Consider the following 19255-nt stretch of genomic DNA (forward strand, 5'->3'; position numbering starts at 1 on the left):
GATTTGGAGCAGACTGACAGGGAAGTAATTGATAATGTTCAATTACATTAATCAAGATTAAGATTACATTAATCAAGTTACATTAAGTATAAAGTGCAAGACTTGAATTAACACTAATGGATATTTTGCCGCATTGTGTAAGGGAAGTGAAAACTCAGATGAAGCAGGGTTAGAGGATTGGACTAGAACATGCAGAAATAATTCATTCCCTAATGTAAAACTACATATTCCATTTTCATATACCATTTAACGTTTGAGGTTTTTTCAATTTGGACATCAGGGATTTTTTTTTAGTTTTTGTCATACAGGCAGAGCTGGGTGACACAATGGAGATGTTACAGTGCCATTTGGTAGCAGGATGTAATTACAGCACAACAGGAGTTTACATAGAATATTGATACACATAGACCATTTCGATCGCAAACATGGACGTAGAAATTTATAATAGAGAAATTGATACAAATTTGCAATTATAAAGGTGTAGAGGAAATGCATGGAGACATGAATTAAAATATAAACAAAGTTAAATCAGTTACATATAGGAACCTTATTGGAACATTTTTTCATGGGATACAAAGCATAAAGCTAGGTAGACAACAGGTGAATTAGGAGTAAAAATACTTGACACTGGTTACACTGTGGGGGGGACAAAGCAGAAGTTGGTGACGCTCAAAAAAAATCAGTTGATGCTGTATGAAGTCACTATATTGTGATGCCATAACTGGTGAAAATCATCTCCATTATTGTATTGCTTGGAGATAACTGAAGAAATGCGTAGACCACATATTTCAGAATATACTAAATCAAAAACATTACCTTGGTGAAATAACACTTGTTAAACGTGTTCACAAAGTATTTTAACAGAGTATAGAATTACATAGAACATGTAGCATCGAAACAGGGCATTCAGCCCAACTGCTTAAAGAACAAAGAACAATACAGCAAAGGATCAGGCCCTTCTGCACCTCCAAGTCTGTCAACCTTGCCTCTACCTAGTCCATATCCTTCCATTCCTTGCCTATTCATGTATCTATCCAGATGTCTCTTGAATGTTGTTATAGAATCTGCTTTCAATACTGCTTCCAGCAATGCACTCCAGGCATTTACCATCCTCTGTGGAAAAACTTGCCCCTTACATTTCTTTTAAATTCCCCCCCACCTCACTTTCAACCTCTGCCCTTAGTAATTGACGCTTCGACCCTGGGAAAAGGACTCTGACTATCCACTCTACACAAACATATCATCTTATAAACCTCTATCAGTCCCTTCTCATCTTCTGACACTCTGATGAAAGCAATCCAAGTTTGTTCAACCTTTCTTCATAGTCCATATCCTCCAAACCAGGCAACATCCTGATAAATCTCTTCACCCTTTTCAATGCATCCACATCCATCCCATAGTGTGGCGACCAGAATTGTGTACTTCCAAATGCAGCCTAAGTCTTATACAGCTGCGTATAGCATGCTGGCCTTCGTTCAAATTGCTGATGATACGAAGATGAGTGGAAAAGCAAATTGCGTGGAGGGTGTGGAAAGTCAGCAGAGGGATCTGGATAGGCAAAGCGCGTGGGTGAGGACCTGGCAGATGGAGTATAATGTTAGCAAGTGTGAGGTTATCCACTTTGGCAGAAATAATAGTAGGAGGGGTTACTATTTAAAGGGCGAAAAGCTGCAGCATGCTACAGTGCTGAGGGACCTGGGGGTCCTTGTGCACGAATTGCAAAAACCCAGTCTGCAGGTGCAGCAGGTGATCAAGAAGGCAAATGAGATGCTGGCCTTTATAGCGAGGGGGATAGAATATAAAAGCAAGGAGGTCTTGCTGCAACTGTACAGGGTACTGGTGAGGCTGCAGCTGGAGTACTGTGTGCATTTTGGTCGCCACACTTGCACAAGGATATATTGGCCTTGGAGGGAGTGCGGAGGAGGTTCACTAGGCTGATACCAGAGATGAGGGGGGTTGGTCTGTGAAGAGAGACTAAATAGACTGGGTCTGTACTTGTTGGAGTTTAGAAGGCTGAGGGGGGATCTTATCAAGACGTATGAGATAATGAAAGGGATGGATAGGGTAGAGGTAGACAGATTCTTCCCACTTAGAAAGGATAGCAGGACTAGAGGGCACAGCCTCAAGATAAGGGGGGGGGGGGGCAGATTAGATCGGAGTTGAGGAGGGACTTCTTCACTCAAAGGGTGGTGAATCTCTGGAATTCTCTGCCCATTGAAGTGGTGGAGGCTACCTCGCTAAATATATTTAAGTCACGGGTCGATAGGTTTTTGATAGACAGGGGAATTAAGGGTTATGGGGAGAAAGCGGGAAAGTGGAACTGATCCACTTCAGATCAGCTATGATCTTATTGAATGGTGGCGCAGGTTCGAAGGGCTAGATGGCCTACTGCTCTTATTTCTTATGTTCATTGGTTGAGGCGTTATATTCGATGCCCTCACCGATAAAGGCCAGCATGCCATACGCTGCCTTACCACCCTGTCCACCTGAGTTGCCACCTTCAGGGAACTGCAGATCTGCATGCTTATATTTTTAAGGGCTCTACCATTTACTGTATACTTTCCTTCCGCAGTAGACCTTCCAAATCGCATCATCTCTCATTTGTCCAGGTTAAGTTCCATCTGCTGTCTTTCGGCCCAGATCTCATAGCCATAGAGGTTTATAGTGTGGAAACCCAGCTGATTTATATCCACTTCATTCTAGTGTCCATTTTCAACTTAAAGTCATAAGAACGTAAGAAATAGGAGCAGGAGTAGGCCATCTAGCCCTTTGAGCCTGCCCTGCCATTCAAAAAGATCATGGCTGATCTGAAGTGGATCAGTTCCACTTTCCCGTTTTCTCCCCATAACCCTTATTTCCCTTGTCTATCAGAAATCGATCTACCCATGACTTAAATATATTCAGCGAGGTCGCCTCCACCACTTCAATGGGCAGAGAATTCCAGAAACTCACCACCCTTTGAGTGAAGAAGTTCCTCCTCAACTCTGAACTAAACTGACCGCGCCCCCCCCCCCCTTATTTTGAGGCTGTGCCCTCTAGTTCTGCTATCCTTTCTAAGTAGGAAGAATCTCTATCTCGACCTCTACCCTATCTAGCCCTTTCATTATCTTGTAAGTCTCTATGAGATTCCCTCCTCAGCCTTCCAAACTCTAACGAGTACAGACCCAGTCTATTCAATCTCTCTTCATAGGCTAACCCCCTCATCTCCGGTATCAGCCTGGTGAACTTTCTCTGCACTCCCAAGGCCAATATATCCTTTTGCAAATGCAGTGACCAGAACTGCACACAGTACTCCAGTTGTAGCCTCACCAGTGCCCTGTACAGTTGCAGCAAGACCTCCCTGCTTTTATATTCTATCCCCCTCGCTATAAAGGCCAACATTTCATTTGCCTTCTTGATCACCTGCAGACTGGGTTTTTGTGACTCATGCACAAGGACCCCCAGGTCCCTTTGCACTGTAGCGTGCTGCAGCTTTTCACCCTTTAAATAATAATCCCTCTTACTGTTATTTCTACCCAAGTGGATAACCTCACATTTGCTAACATTATACTCCATCTGCCAGGTCCTCGCCCACTCACTCAGCCTATCCAAATCTCTGCAGACTTTCCGCACCTTCCACGCAATTCGCTTTTCCACATATCTTTGTGTCATCAGCAAATTTCATTACCCTACACTCAGCCCCCTCCTCCAGATCGTCTATGTAAATGGTAAACAGTTGAGGCCCCAGCACCAATCCCTGCGGCACTCCACTCGTCACCAACTGCCAATCAGAAAAGCACCCATTGATTCTAACTCTCTGCTTCCTGTTAGACAAACAATCCTCAATCCACACTAACACCTTATCCTCAACTCTGTGCACCCTAACCTTTTGCAGCAACCTTTTGTGAGGCACCTTATCAAACGCCTTTGGGAAATCTAAAAACACATCCACCAGTTCCTCTCTGTCTACCACACTAGTCACATCCTCATAGAAATTCAATAAATTTGTTAAACACAACTTCCCCTTCACGAATCCATGCTGCAAAGTCATAGCTGGGGTGTAAGGTAGGTCTGTTCAAAATTCTGATAGCAAGGAGGCAACTGTTCTTGAGTCGGTTAGTAAGTCACTTACTTTCTTCCATCAGGAAAAAAGACTTTTGTATCTTTCTCCTGATGGAAGGTGTAAAAGAGTATGTCTGGGGTGTGAGATGTCCTTAATTATGCTGGCTGCTTTCCTGAGGAAGTGTAGATAGGATCAATGGGTGGGAGACTTGTTTGCATGATGAGCTGGGCTTCATTCATGACCCATTGCAATTTTTTGCAGTCTTGGGCAGAGCAGGATCCATATCAAGCTGTGATACAACCAGAAAGAATGCTTTCTATGGTGCATCTGTAAAAGTTGGTGAGAGTCATAACTGATATGCCAAATTTCCTTTAGCCTTCTGAGAAAATAGAGGCATTGGTGTGCTTTCTTAACTCTCATGTCAGCACGATGGACTGGGGAGAGATCAGGACACCTATAAATTTGAATCTTGTGACCATTTCTACTTTGTCACCATTGCCGTAGACAAGGCCACGTTCTCCGCTATGCTTCCTTAAGTTGACGACAATTTCCTTAGTTGACAATGAGGAAGAGGATATTATCGTTGCAATAGTCAACCGGATTTCTCTCTTTCCTGAACTCTGTCTAAAATTGTTTGAGATCCAACCCCCTGCAGTGGCGTTGTTAGCAAACTTGAAAATCGAGTTGGGAAATTTGGCTCCACAAGAGTATACAAGGAGTATAACAGGGGGCTGAGGACACAACCTTATGAGGTATTAGGTAAAATTCATGATGTTAGATAAACCTGATAGACTTTAAGCTGGGGTTGTGAGATGTTTTACTGTGCCAAGGGCCATCTCCACATCATGCTACTGAACATGACCATCAATGCTGGCAACTCTACACAGAGGGTGATCACGGAGGGGGTTGTTCTGGTCATACTCACAACACTAGGGACGCTGATTGTTAGTAATCTTACTGAAGACTTAGTTAAATCTGACTGTCTATGCTACTGTTCCATTTGTGAATGATGCAGAATTAGTTCCAAGAGAAGGTGTCCGCTGAAGTTTCGGTTAAATGACTTAAGTTTCGGTCAATACTTCTAGAGTCACCCCCAGCTTGGTCTCCGGCACTGTAACGGTCGCCCTGGCCCTTACGCCGCCGCCGGCTTCGTCTCGGTCGCCCCGCTGGGACGCCGGTTTTGTAACGGTCGCAGCACGCGCAAAGCCGCCGCAATTCAGCTACAGCGCGCGGTTGTGGGCAGGAAGCTGGGTCATACCAATCGGGAAGGAGGGTGGGGGGGCCCATAGGGCTGTCCAATCAGAGGTGTCTGTGCGCTGAGGGGCGGGCGGCAGTGGCACTGAGCGGGAAGATGGCGGCGGTTTGTTAATGTATGTGCAGTGCGATGGTAGATGCGCTGCACATGTGGCCTTAAAACAGCTAAGCACTGGCTTTACTTTCCTTATGGTGAATTGCTGTTGCGGTCAGGCAGCGCAGCAGGTAAATGCACCGACTTTGCGGCATTGTGTATCGTCCCCGCCTGACTCATTCACAGAAACGAACCCAGGATTATTTATTTTGGTAAATATTTTGGTTCTCACGTATTGACAGTTACTTTATGAATTCGGAACTGCTTTCAAACTCCGAGATTTGGCAATGAATGTGAGTTGCTATGTGCTCAGGGCATCTTTTTGCGAATTATTGGCAGTTTTTAATAACTGGAATGAATGGAAAATTTCTCTTTGCTGTTTATTCACTACTGCGTTTTTACACTCTTGAGCCTGTTACTACACCTTGGAAAATGTCCTGCGGGTGATTTCGTTCCTAAATTTAAGAAATAAAAATTTGAGGGATTGATTATGGGTGAATAGAGGTAGTCATGGTTACTTATAGACACAATCATGGTTGGGAGTAGACCAAGGTTTACAGTAATAAACCTTACCAGAGACAAATTCTCACGGGTTTTATGCATAACACATGGCTTCTCAGATTAAACCAATGTCTATTACTTTATATCATGTTGTTTATCTAATCCATTCATGATTTTAAAAAATATCTAATAACATTGGTCAAAAATTGGGAGATGCTTGGACAAAAAGCTATTTTAGTGGTTTATGTACCTTTGATTTTTGATGAACATTTTTACGATCTCAGGGAAATAACACAGTCGCTATATTTGCTATTTTAGGTCAAAATCATTTTAAGAAGCTTATCTTCCTGCACCTTGTGGTAGGCCTTCATAGGGAAATCCTAAATATTGTCATTTTGGATTTGATTCTCTTATCAATTTGGAGGGGATTTTGCTGAGGAAAATGAACAGTTAGGCATGTGTCAGTGAAAAACCTGTCATGGATTTCTACACGTGTGTGAAGAATCAAGTAAATCTTTTATAAAATATGAAATTTCACTTTGTACAGTAGTATGCAACACTAAACTGGATCTGTGCTTTAAGCATTTATACAGAAACCAGAATAGACCATTCACCCCCTTGAATCAGTTCTGCCATTCAGTTTAATCAATGTGTCTGACTTTTAAATTTTAAATTCACCAACGTCAACAGTTCTTTGTGGGAAGCAAGCTCTAGATTTTCAATGTGTTTTGTGTGGAAAAATATTTTCTGAACTGCCCAGTTCTTAATGTTATGTTTAACAGATCCCGGTACCAGAGGAAATAGTTTCACTTTTTTTTAAAAAGTGAATTCATTTGATCATGAAGATACCCTAATCGTCATCATCCAGGGATTTCAAGCCAGTGTCTAGAATGATTGGTTGCTTTTATGGAAGATACATGTGATCACAGAAGTATATAATGGAATTTATTCTGAAGTGAATTGTAAGAAATCGAGAGCCTGTTTAGCTGTTTTGGGCTAAATTTCAATATTCAGGATAATGAAAAATAGTGGAGTCTTATCATTTCAAAGTTCTATCATTGTGTCATAGAGAACATGCAATCATATTAATTTGTTTGTTCAGTGGGTTGTCATGGCTATAGAGAGACTAGTTCTATTGATGATATAAATTGTCCGCATTAGTGGGATTAAATGGAAATAAATGAAAATGGAAGTAGTGGAATTTTTACCATTTTAAAAGAACGTAATATTTGAGTTTCTTTACATGTCAGGTTGACTCAGTTATGAGAAAAGTCACCAGGTTGGAAGTTTATCTTCAGGCCACATTTAAAAGATTTGGCTTTATAATTTGCTGCAATACTAAGGGGGAATTGTAGAAAGTATTGTTCTTTGGATATTGACTGAGGCTTCACTTGCCTGCTCATGTGAAAGGATAGAACAGGGCGGTTTCTAAGGCGGGGAATTATAGGCCGGTTAGTTTAACGTCTGTGGTAGGTAAAATGTTAGAATCTGTCATTAAGGAGGAAATTGCGAGGCATCTTGAAGGGAATTGCTTGATAGAGCAGACGCAGCACGGTTTCATTAAAGGGAAGTCGTGTCTGACAAATTTACTGGAGTTCTATGAGGATGTGTCTAGGGCGGTGGATAGAGGAGAGCCGGTGGATGTGGTCTTTCTTGATTTTCAGAAGGCGTTTGACAAAGTACCTCACAAGAGGTTATTGCAGAAGGTCGAGGGACATGGAGTTGGGGGTAGGGTGTTAGCGTGGATAGAGGATTGGTTGTCAAATAGGAGGCAGAGAGTGGGGGTCAACGGGTGCTATTCGGATTGGCGGATGGTGACTAGTGGAGTGCCCCAGGGGTCGGTTCTGGGGCCTCAGCTTTTTACCATTTATATGGATGATCTGGAGGAGGGAACCGAGTGTAGGGTGTCGAAATTTGCTGATGACACCAAGATAGGGGGAACGGCAAATTGTGCGGAGGGTGTGGAGAGTCTGCAGAAGGATCTAGATAGGCTGGGCGAATGGGCCAGGAAATGGCAAATGGAATTTAATGTTGGCAAGTGTGAGGTGGTCCACTTTGGTAGGAAGAATGGTAGGAAGGACTATTACTTACGGGGCGAAAAACTGCAGCAGGCGACGGTGCAGAGGGACCTCGGGGTCCTTGTGCATGAGTCGCAAAAACCCAGCTTGCAGGTGCAGCAGGTGGTCAGGAAGGCGAATGGGATGCTGGCCTTCATAGCGAGGGGGATTGAATATAAAAGTAGGGAGGTCTTGCTGCAGCTGTATAGGGCATTGGTGAGGCCGCAGCTGGAGTACTGTGTGCAGTTTTGGGCGCCGCACCTGCGCAAAGATATTTTGGCCTTGGAGGGAGTGCAGAGGAGGTTTACTAGGCTGTTACCGGAGTTGAGGGGGTTGAGCTATGAGGAGAGGCTGAATAAACTGGGCTTGTACTCGTTAGAGTTTAGAAGAATGAGGGGAGATCTCATTTGAGACGTATAAGATGATGAATGGGATGGATAGGATAGAGGTGGAGAGAGACTCTTCCCGCTCAAAAAAGACAATAGGACTAGGGGGCACAGCCTCAAGATAAAAGGGGGGCGGTTTAGAACAGAGTTGAGGAGGAACTTCTTCACTCAAAGGGTGGTGAATCTCTGGAATTCTCTGCCCGTTGAAGTGGTGGAGGCTGCCTCGCTAAATATTTTTAAGACGCGGGTTGATGGGTTTTTGATAAGAGAGGGGATTAAGGGTTATGGGGAGAGGGCGGGAAAGTGGAACTGAGCAGCGACAGATCAGCCATGATCTTATTGAATGGCGGGGCAGGCTGGAAGGGCTGGATGGCCTACTCCTCCTATTTCTTATGTTCTTATGTAAATAGTGAAAAGCTGGAAAATGTGTAGACCTAACTTGAGATAAAAGCAACTGTGGATGTTGGAATCTGAAGCCAAAGAGAAAATGCTGGAAAATCTCAGCAGGCCTGGCAACATCTGTAAGGAGAGAAAAGAGTTTCAAGTCCAGATGGCCCTTTTGTCAAAGCTTTGTCAAAACTTGGGAATCCAGGGACACAAATTGTTTTAAAATGTCATGAACAGAAAACAATCAAAAAAGCCTTTGTGCTGGCTTTTATGTCTTGAGGAATAGCATCAGCCATACAGAACCCTGAGCACACCCCACACCTTGAGGACTGACAGCATTTCTGGATACAACATCTTAGGATATATTGATGTTGGAGGGACTGCAGTGTACCTTTACTAGACATGCACTCGACTGCAATTTATTAAATTATGAAGAGAGATTAAGGAAACTATTCCCTGGAATATTGTGTGGGGGAGAGGTGTGCATGTAAAATGAGAGTGCTGTTCCTTAAGCTTATATTGAGCTATGTTAGTGACTCCATATGCAAAAATGAAGTACAAAGATTAATACACTTACTCTATCTTGAAATTAGGTATACAACACAAGATTTATTCAGGAAAGGGCCGTAGAGCATGTTAGTTTAATCAAACAGAAATGAAGCTTCCCTCTTCCTAACATTTATCCATCCCTCTTTAATAATTTTAGTGTTTTGGTATTTACTACTGTACACAAAGATCTATTCCATTTGTTGATTATTCTTTATCTGGAGGAGAATACTCTACATTAGTTGTAATCCCTTCTCTTTAATTTGAATCTGTATCTCATGTCTTAAGGCACGCGTTAATTGAAAATAATAGTCAATTTCCCTTTAATTATTGTTACCTCTCTAAATATCACTTTTCAGAGGCCTTCTTTCCAAGCAGATAAACCTTAATTTTTCCAGTATTAATGCTGGACATGCTCTGCAGGTTTGGTAGGACATGCTTAGAGAGAAAGTGCCTAAATGTTTCAGATCTGTGACCTTTCACCAAAACTTTATTTTTGACTTCCACCAATTGCAGTATTATGGTTTTTGTCTAGTATTTCCTCATGGCTATACTCCTGGACATTATCTTTGGTCCCTGGTGCAAATCCTGCTCCTCACCCACTTTCCATTCACGGCTCTGGTAGCTTTCTGAGGCTGAAAGAGACTATGTGCAACAACTGTGATGTCATTTGATATTGAGATGTGCTTCAGTTCATGTATCTGTGCCATTATAAATGTTGCCTGTTTCCACTTCCATAACATTGCCTAACTTTGCCTTTACCTCGGTTCAGGTACTGTCATTGTTATCTTCAGTGAAGTTATCCAGTTTGATAGAAAAATTAGAAATGCAGAGACGTGTAAGCAATAGAGGGATCATGACGTCCTTGTGTGCCACTTGTAATAAATGATAACATGCCATTTACAAAGGGGTTAGGGTATACAAGTAAAAAGGATCTAGGCACATTTATATAAGACCTTAGTGAGACCACACCAAATGTATTGTGTATAATTTTGTACTTAAAGGAGGTTAGTCATTAGAGGAAATGCAACAAATGTTCACTCCTGATTCTTGGGATTGTCCTCTAGGGAGAGAATGAGTGGTCAATGCCTACATTTCCTAGAATTTTGTAGAATAAAGTTGATCTAATTGAAACATATAATATTCAGGAAGTTGACAGGGTGGATGCTTGTCAGATATCTTCTTTGGCTTGGGAATCTAGAATTAGATGTCATAGTCTTGAAGTAATTGATGATTTGGGGCTGAGATTTTTTAAAAAGTCTTTACTCCGATGATTGTGAATATTTTGGAATTCTCTACACCAGAGAGCTGTGAATACTTTGAATATATTCAAGGCAGAGATTGATAAATCTTTGGATTCTCAGGAAATTGGAATATTATTATGAATGTAGGAAGGTAGAGCTGAGGTCAAAGATAAATATGGTTTTCTTGAAGGCAGAACAGGCTCAAATTGTTTTAAATTCTTTCATGGGATGTGGCTGTCACTGGCTGGACCAGCATTTATTGCCTATCCCTAATCGCCCTTGAAGAGGCTTTTTTTTAAAAGAATGAACTACACTGCTGTGGATCTAGAGTCACATGTAGTGCAGACCACATAAGGATGGCAAGTTACCTTACCTGAAAATCATTAGTGAACCAGGTAGGTTTTTACAACAGTGAAAAATGGCTTCCTGGTCAACATTAGACTTTTAATTCCAGATTTTTATTCAGTCCAAATTTCACCATCTGTTGTGGTGGCATTCAAACTTGGGTCCTTCAGGACTAGAGGGCACAGCCTCAGGATAAGGGGGGGGCAGTTTAGAACGGAGTTGAGGAGGAACTTCTTCACACAAAAGGGTGGTGAATCTCTGCCCATTGAACTGGTGGAGGCTACCTCGCTAAATATATTTAAGTCACGGATAGATAGGTTTTTGACAGACAAGGGAATTAAGGGTTATGGGGAGAAAGCGGGAAAGTGGAACTGATCCACTTCAGATCAGCCATGACCTTATTGAATGGTGGGGCAGGCTCGAAGGGCTAGATGGCCGACTCCTTATGACCTCGGAGCATTCCCCTGGGTCTGTGGAATATTAGTCCAGTGACAATACCACTGTGCCACTGCCTCACCTCAAAATTGCATAGTACTGCTCCTATTTCTTGCTTTATGGAATGATGACAATTCCAGTGCACTCTAGATCTGCCTCCTATGTTATATTCTCCATAAAGTTGAGATCATCTGAATCAATCCTAACTTGTACTAAGTTCTCTTCACCTCAGTGCTTGCTGACCTGTTTTGGCTCTGGTTAAGCACTTGGCAGTTTTAAAATTCTCACTTATCTTCAAATTCCTCAATGGTTTTGCATCTCCCTATCTCTGCAGTCTTCTGCAGCCCGACCACACTGTTAAGCTATCTGCACTTCTTTAATACTGGTCTCTTATACATCTGCCACCATTTTAATTGGCACACCATTGTTGGATGCACCTTCGGATGCCAAGACTCTCAACTCCAGAATTCCCTCCCTAAACCTCTCTGCCTCTCTCTACCTTGCATTCCTCCTTCAACATTCCTTAAAAGCTACTTCCTGTGACCTGTCCTGGGATATTTTATTGTATTACTTCTTAAAAAGCAACTTGTTGTTGGGAGTAAACAATTGGGGAATGTTTTAGGATGTATGGCTGAAAGCTTGGTGAACAAAGGTGGCAAAACACATAGGGATTTGAAAATGACATTTATAAAATAATTTCACAGACACAATGAGCCTGCAGAGCTTGGTAAGGATGAGCCCAGTTTTAACTCTGAGTTTTGATTAAGTTAAGATCAGGCTTGGTGTTTTACTTCGTTGGTGCAAGTTGGTGATTTCTGGAGTGGGGATGTAAATTGTATTTGGAGGTGCGGATGCTGCTGTTGGAAATGTCAAGCCTTATTGTAGTAAAAGCATACATCAGATTTCAGTAATTGTGGAGGACAGTTGAAGGCAGGGGTGTGTGTTTTTTTTGAAAAGGAAAAGTTTAATCATGGAAGCACAATTGATGCTAAATTGAACTTTTAAATTCTCGTGCTATTAAATAAAACCTTTATAGATTCCCGATAGTTCAGAAGGAGGCCATTTGTTTAATCAAACCTGCGCTGAAAGAGCATCTTGCCCTGATCCCCGGAACCATGCGCACTTACCATGGCTAATTCACTTGACCCGCACATTGTTGGACTGCGGGAGGTAACTGGGGCACCCGGAGGAAACCCACACAGGTGGAGAATATAGAAACTTCACACAGACAGCCAGAATGGAATCAGAGTCCCTGGTGCTGTGAGGCAGCAGTGGTGACTACTGTGCTGCATAACAATCCCTGCATATCCTTAAATAGAATTTCCAGTGGAAAATCTCATCGTAGAATCCTACTTTGCAGAAGGAGGCTATTTGGCCCATTGGGTCTGTGACCATAATCCCACCCAGGCCCTATCGCCATAACCCCATGCATTTCCCCTAGCTAGTCCCCTGACACTAAGGGACAATTGAGCATGGGCAATCCACCTAACACTCAGATCTTTGGACTGTGGGAGGAAACCCATGTGGACACGGGGAGAATGTGCAAATTCCACACACATAGTGACCCAAGCCAGGAATCAAACCTGGGTTCCTGGCACTGTGAGGCAGCAGTGCTAACCATTGTGCTACCGTGCCCACTCTAATCATGTCCATAATCATTCGTCACTTAGGTAATTAAATATTACAATTGATCCAAAACTTTACCAATTGGCTGTAGTTCCCTCCTGAGGTACAAATTAAGGTTTATGTTGAAACTAAAATGAGTGCATGCTCCAGTGTTCAACAGCTAACAAGAAAACATTAACGGCTGAACCTTTAACTGCTGAATCTTTAATTATTTAGCCACTATTGTATGCAGTTAGTTTCCAAGTGGATTATGCAGCAAGCACTGTTTGAGTCATCCTTGAGTTCGTTCAGTCATTGATTCAGCCAAGTCCTTTTAAAGTGAGACAGTGATTTGTGTGCTGCAGATTGGGAATGGCTAGTTTGATTCCCCCTCTCAAGGATGAGTTAGGGAGCAAATATTCAGCCCTTCTTGGCTTTGCTAAACCAACAACTGGAAATCTTTAAGGCCATTTAAAAATAGGTTTTGTGTTGTGTAAGTTAGTATAACTAATTGGAACCCTTTCTCCCAAAATTGCAACAGTGGGGTGATAGCTGTGCCAAAATGGGCTGTTCAACGAGTGAGTGCTGAAGCAAGCATAGTCATTTGAAGAATTGTGGCAAAATGGGCTACATTACAAAAGCTTACTGGGCTAGACCAGCTTTGCCTGAAAAGAATATTCAGAAGAAGAAGAATCTGAGCACCTTCAATAAGAACCAATTGCATTCTACAAAAAGAATTTACAATGTGGAAGAAAATAATTATGATTGTGAAAAGAGAATGTCCAGAAATATGATGAAGAGCTCTAAATGACCAAGTAAAATAAAGTAATAAAGTTTATTTATTAGTCACAAGTAAGGCTTACATTAACACTGCAATGAAGTTAGTGAAATTCCCCTAGTCACCACACTGTGGCACCTATTGGGTCAATGCACCTAACCACGTCTTTCAGACTGTAGGAGGAAACCAGAGCACCCAGAGGAAACCTATGCAGACAACGGGGAGAATGTGCAAACTCCATACTCTTTATCCATATAAGATAAATCACATAGATTCTGGTTGATTCTAAAGTGTCCAACCTGTTAAGATGGAGGTTGATACTGGTGCTGCAGTGTTTAATTCCTGAGCTACATACCAACAAAAGCTGAAGCATCTTCCCTTTAAAATCAGCTGATTGATTTTAAGGACATACACAAAAGAGATCATGCTTTAAAAAGTTGAATCATGGTCAACATGGAGTTGAATGGACAAACATTGGTGTTGCCTCTCCATGTGGTCCGTGATATTTTTCCAGCTCTATTACAGTGCTGTCAGCAAATTGGTTGATGTGAAAACAGACCTACAGCATTTTCTGGATAAATATGAATGAGTATTTGAAGATACATTTGGCTCAATAAAGGGAGTTCAAGTGAAACTCAGGATTAAGTCAACCAAAAAAGTCTGATAACAAGATATTCAATATTCAATTCATCCCAAGGTCGAATAACAAATTAGTATGAGTTGGTAATACTGGTGTGTTGAGGCAGTTACAATAACTGGGCTATTCCTATCATGCCTGTGATGAAACCAAATGGTTTAGTTCATGTGGTGATTTTAAAATGATCTAAATCCAGTGTTGTATACCGATCAATATCTGCTTGAAGATTTTTTTGCTGGGTTATTAGGTGGGCAGACATTCAGAAAGACTTTTTCACAGGCTTATTTACAGATGATGTAAACTAGTTGGTTGGGACCACAGTTTCTGTCTGTTGCTCTGTTCCCTTCAGAATGAATTCAGATTTCAGCATTTGCCATGATGGGACTCAAATCCAGTGCCCAGAGCATTATCAACAAAGAACAACACAGCACAGGAAACTGGCCCTTTGGCCCTACAAGCCCACACCACCCATTTTAACACTCAGTGCCTCATTCCAATCCTTCTTCTACCTACGTCTACATCTCGTGGACTCCACAATAAAGGGGTGCAAATTTAGAGAATTAAATGTGCGCCAGATTAAGGAGATCCAATTTAGGGACAATTTATTAACACCAGTCAGCCTAAAAGCACATTTTTGGGGTGTGGGAGGAAACCGGAGCACCCAGAGAAAACCCACGCAAGCATGGGGAGAATGTGCAAACTCCCACAGACACCAACCCAAGCCAGAGATCCGACCTGGGTCTCTGTAACTGCACAGCAAACGGCGATAGTCACTGAGCTGTCGTGTTGCCTGTCAATTGGTCCAGTTTAGGCATACACTAACGACGTGAAGCACTGGGCAACTCTCAAAGCAACATCTAAGAGCAGCCCTTGCACGACCCACCACGTGTATGCCCCTTGTTGGCTAACAAGGTGGACTAAATCGCCTGTGGATGTAAAACAGAGACATCAATAAACATACAACAGCCTATACAGACATTAACGGAAGATCCCCAGTAGCTCCAACGTAAGAGACAGGTGAGCCATAAAATATGTTGGACAGCCCATAGGAATCTGTTAATTCCCAGGAACATCCTGAGGCTCTTGATCCTCAACTAGAACATTATTTTGTATCCCTCCATCTCTGGTCTGCTCATGTGCCTATCTAGGTAAGCCTTAAACAGCTCTAGTGTGTCTGCCTCCTCCACCCTACTTGGCAGTGCATTCCAGGCCCCCACAACCCTCTGTGTGAAAAGCCTCCCTCTGACATCCGAATTATACCTCGCCCCTCTCACCTTAAGCCTGTGACCCCTCGTGATTTTCGCATCCAACCTGGGAAAAAGCTTCCCACTGTTCACTCTATACCCTTCGTAATCTTATACACCTCTATTTAGGTCTCCCCTCATTCTCCGCCTTTTCAGGGTGAACAACCCCAATCTCTCCTCATAGCTAAGACCCTCCATATCAGGCAGCATCCTGGTAAACCTCATCTCCACTCTCTCCAAGGCCTCCACGTCCTTCCGGTAGTGCGGCGACCAGAACTGGACGCAGTACTCCAATTGTGGTCTAACCAACGTTCTATACAACTGCAAGATTAGATGCCAGCTTTTATACTCTATACCCCTTCCTATAAAGGCAAGCATACCATATGCCTTCTTTACCACCTTCTCCACCTGTGCTGCCACCTTCAAGGACTTATAAACTTGCACACCTAAGTCCCTCTGTGTTTCTATACCCTTCATGGTCCTACCATTTATCGTATAACTCCCCTCCCGACATTCATTCTTCCAAAATGAATACCTCGCATTTATCTGGATTAATTCCATCTACCATTTCACCACCCAATTTACCAGCCTATCTATATCCTGCTGTATTGTCCGACACTGTTCATCACGATCAGCAAGTCCAGCCATCTTTGTGTCATCTGCAAACTTGCTGATCACACCAGTTACTCCCTCCTCCAAATCATTTATATATGTCACAAATAGCAGAGGTCCCAGTATGGAACCCTGCGGAACACCACTAGTCACAGACCTCCAGCTAGAAAAAGACCCATCCACTGCTACTCTCTGTCTCCTGTTGCCAAGCTAGTTATCAACCCATCTAGCCACCTGTCCTAGAGGTGGAGAGACTCTTCCCGCTCAAAAAAGACAGTAGGACTAGGGGGCACAGCCTCAAGATAAAGGGGAGGCGGTTTAGAACGGAGTTGAGGAGGAACTTCTTCACTCAAAGGGTGGTGAATCTCTGGAATTCTCTGCCCGTTGAAGTGGTGGAGGCTGCCTCGCTAAATATTTTTAAGAAGCGGGTTGATGGGTTCTTGATAAAAGAGGGGATTAAGGGTTATGGGGAGAGGGCGGGAAAGTGGAACTGAGCCACGACAGATCAGCCATGATCTTATTGAATGGCGGGGCAGGCTCGAAGGGCTAGATGGCCTACTCCTGCTCCTATTTCTTATGTTCTTATGTTCTTATCCCATGAGCAGGACTAGAGGGCACAGCCTCAAGATAAGGGGAGGGCAGTTTAGATCAGAGTTGAGGAGGAACTTCTTCACTCAAAGGGTGGTGAATCTCTGGAATTCTCTGCCTGTTGAAGTGGTGGAGGCTACCTTGCTAAATATATTTAAGTCACGGGTAGATAGGTTTTTGGTAGGCAAGGGAATTAAGGGTTATGGGGAGAAAGCAGCAAACTGGAACTGAGCCACTTCAGATCAGCCATGATCTTACTGAATGGCGGGGCAGGCTCGAAGGGCTAGATGGCCTACTGCTGCTCCTACTTCTTATGTTCTTATGAGCCTTAACCTTTTCCATCAACCTACCATGAGGGACTTTGTCAAATGCCTTACTGAAATTCATACAGACGGCATCCACGGTTCTTCCTTCGTCAACCATTTTTGACACCTCCTCAAAAAATTCTGCCAGATTCGTAAGGCACGACCTCCCCTTTATAAAGCCATGTTGCCTGTCACTAATCAGATTGCTATGTTCCAAATGCGTATACATCCTATCTCTAAGAATCCTCTCTAACAACTTCCCTACCGGCCTATAGTTACCCGGGTTATCCCTACTGCCCTTTTTAAACAACGGTACCACATTCGCTAATCTCCAATCCTCTGGGACCTCACCTGTGTCCAAAGAAGAGACAAAGATTTCTGTCAGAGGCCTAGCAATTTCATAGGATAAATGCCATCAGGCCTCGGAGGTTTGTCAGTTTTAATGTTACCTAAAAACCCTAACACTTCCTCCCTTGTAATGGAGATTTTCTCCAATGGAACAACGACTCCCTCCAAGACACTTCCAGACAACAAGTCCTTCTCTTTTGTGAATACTGATGCAAAGTACTCATTCAGGATCTCCCCCCATTCCCTCGGGCTCTAAACATAGTTCCCCTCCTTTGGCCCTAAGAGGACCGATTCTTTTTTTCTCTCTAACAACTCTTTTGTTCCTAATGTATGAATAAAATGCCTTTGGATTATCCTTAATCTTGTCTGCGAAGACCATTTCGTGACCTCTTTTAGCCCTTCTAACTCCCCGTTTGAGTTCTCTCCTACTGTCTTTGTATTCCTCCAAAGCCCTCTCCGTTCTCAGTTGCCTTGACCTAACATACGCCTTTCTTCTCTTTTCTTTTTTTCTTTTCTTTCTGATCAAGTCCTCAATTATCCTGGGTATCTAGATTGCTGGTCCAGTGACAATATCTCTACGCCACAACTTCCCCTATGAGGTTATGCAACCATGCCAGGAATGTATCGTTTCTCAATTCAAGCAGGGACTCCATCTGCTCCAGAGGGTTTCTTTTGTTGAATGGCCCTTTCAAATTTGCTTCAGTCTTGGGTTGCACTTTGAGATCAAGTCAGATGCCATATGGAGGAATGGAGCTGAGGACGTTTGCGTTGAAAACTGATTCTCTGAGAATTTCTTCAATGTTTCCTCCAGTGAACAATGTCTGACTGCTTCCTGACAAACTGCCCGTCATACTTGACATTCAACACGGTGCTAGGGCCACATTTGGCCTTGACAGTGCTAATGAAACTGTGCATGTTGTTGGCTCTCCCCAGCAATTATTTTTTGTCATGGTTCTAATGTTGCATCTTTATGTCTTCCACCAATACAACTATTATATTTCTTTTGACCTATGGTGAAGTTTCCTGTTGTTGAAAGCTTGTACATGTACTTGATTAGATTCTGTGTCTTTTACTTCTTTTTGTCAAGCCTGTCAGTGTTTTCCTGGTAGAAAAGCCACTGGTGGATATTAGCATCAACCTTGGCACATTATAGCTCCTTGTGGCTGGAGGTTGAGAGATTGGCAGTGAATTACTGATTGAGAAGGGCCACTTTGGTTGGGATCTTTAGAGGCCTTCAATGTTAATTTGCTTGTGGAATTTCTTCTGTTGTCTTCGCTATTTATGACCAGGCTGATGAAGATGGTAGATGACATAAAGTGGTGATTGACCGAGCAGTCATCAGTACTTGTCATTGTGCACGTGATGACGGCATGTCTGCAATCCATTGCTTGAATGATGACGTAGTTGAACAAATGGCAGTGTTTGCACTGTGGGTGTTGCCGTGTGGATATGTTTTGCTGGTGAACATAGTATTTATTGGTTATAGTAGAGACACTTTATTACCGTCCATTGGAGTATGCTTTCCTTACTCCTTGCCTATCACTATCACTGACTCTGGCATTTTAATTTCCCAATGTCTAAAGCTAAAAAAATCTATTGAACCAGTAGCCAGACGCAGGCTCAACAGGAGAGTAAAATCTCTGTCATTGCAGCATTGGTGGAACTGAGTAGACTTTAAGACATAGGAGCAGGATTAGATCACTCAGCCCATCGAGTCTGCTCCACCATTCGATCATGGCTAATATTTTTCTCATCCCCATTCTCCTGCCTTTTTCCCATAACCCCTGATCCCCTTATTAATCAAGAACCTATCTATCTCTGTCTTAAAGTCACTCAGTGACCTGGCC

General features: G+C 42.8%; 1 protein-coding gene across 6 annotated transcripts in view; it reads left to right on the forward strand.

The window, feature by feature from the left end:
- Nucleotides 1-5403: 5403 nt before the first annotated feature.
- Nucleotides 5404-19255, forward strand: part of ccdc18 (coiled-coil domain containing 18) — a 128035-nt gene continuing 114183 nt past the window's right edge. For 5 of the 6 annotated variants that reach the window (XM_080195230.1, XM_080195232.1, XM_080195236.1 and 2 more), the window contains exon 1: nucleotides 5404-5602. Coding sequence is in view for 1 of the 6 variants with exons in the window: in XM_080195231.1 (XP_080051357.1) it covers nucleotides 5526-5602 (77 nt within the window). In the remaining 5 variants the exon portion in view is untranslated. The remainder of the gene's footprint in view (nucleotides 5603-19255) is intronic. The other variant, XM_080195235.1, reaches the window with a different exon arrangement.

Source organism: Carcharhinus amblyrhynchos, chromosome 9 (genome assembly GCF_965287045.1).
Source record: "Carcharhinus amblyrhynchos chromosome 9, sCarAmb.v2.hapA, whole genome shotgun sequence".
Classification (NCBI taxonomy): domain Eukaryota; kingdom Metazoa; phylum Chordata; class Chondrichthyes; order Carcharhiniformes; family Carcharhinidae; genus Carcharhinus; species Carcharhinus amblyrhynchos.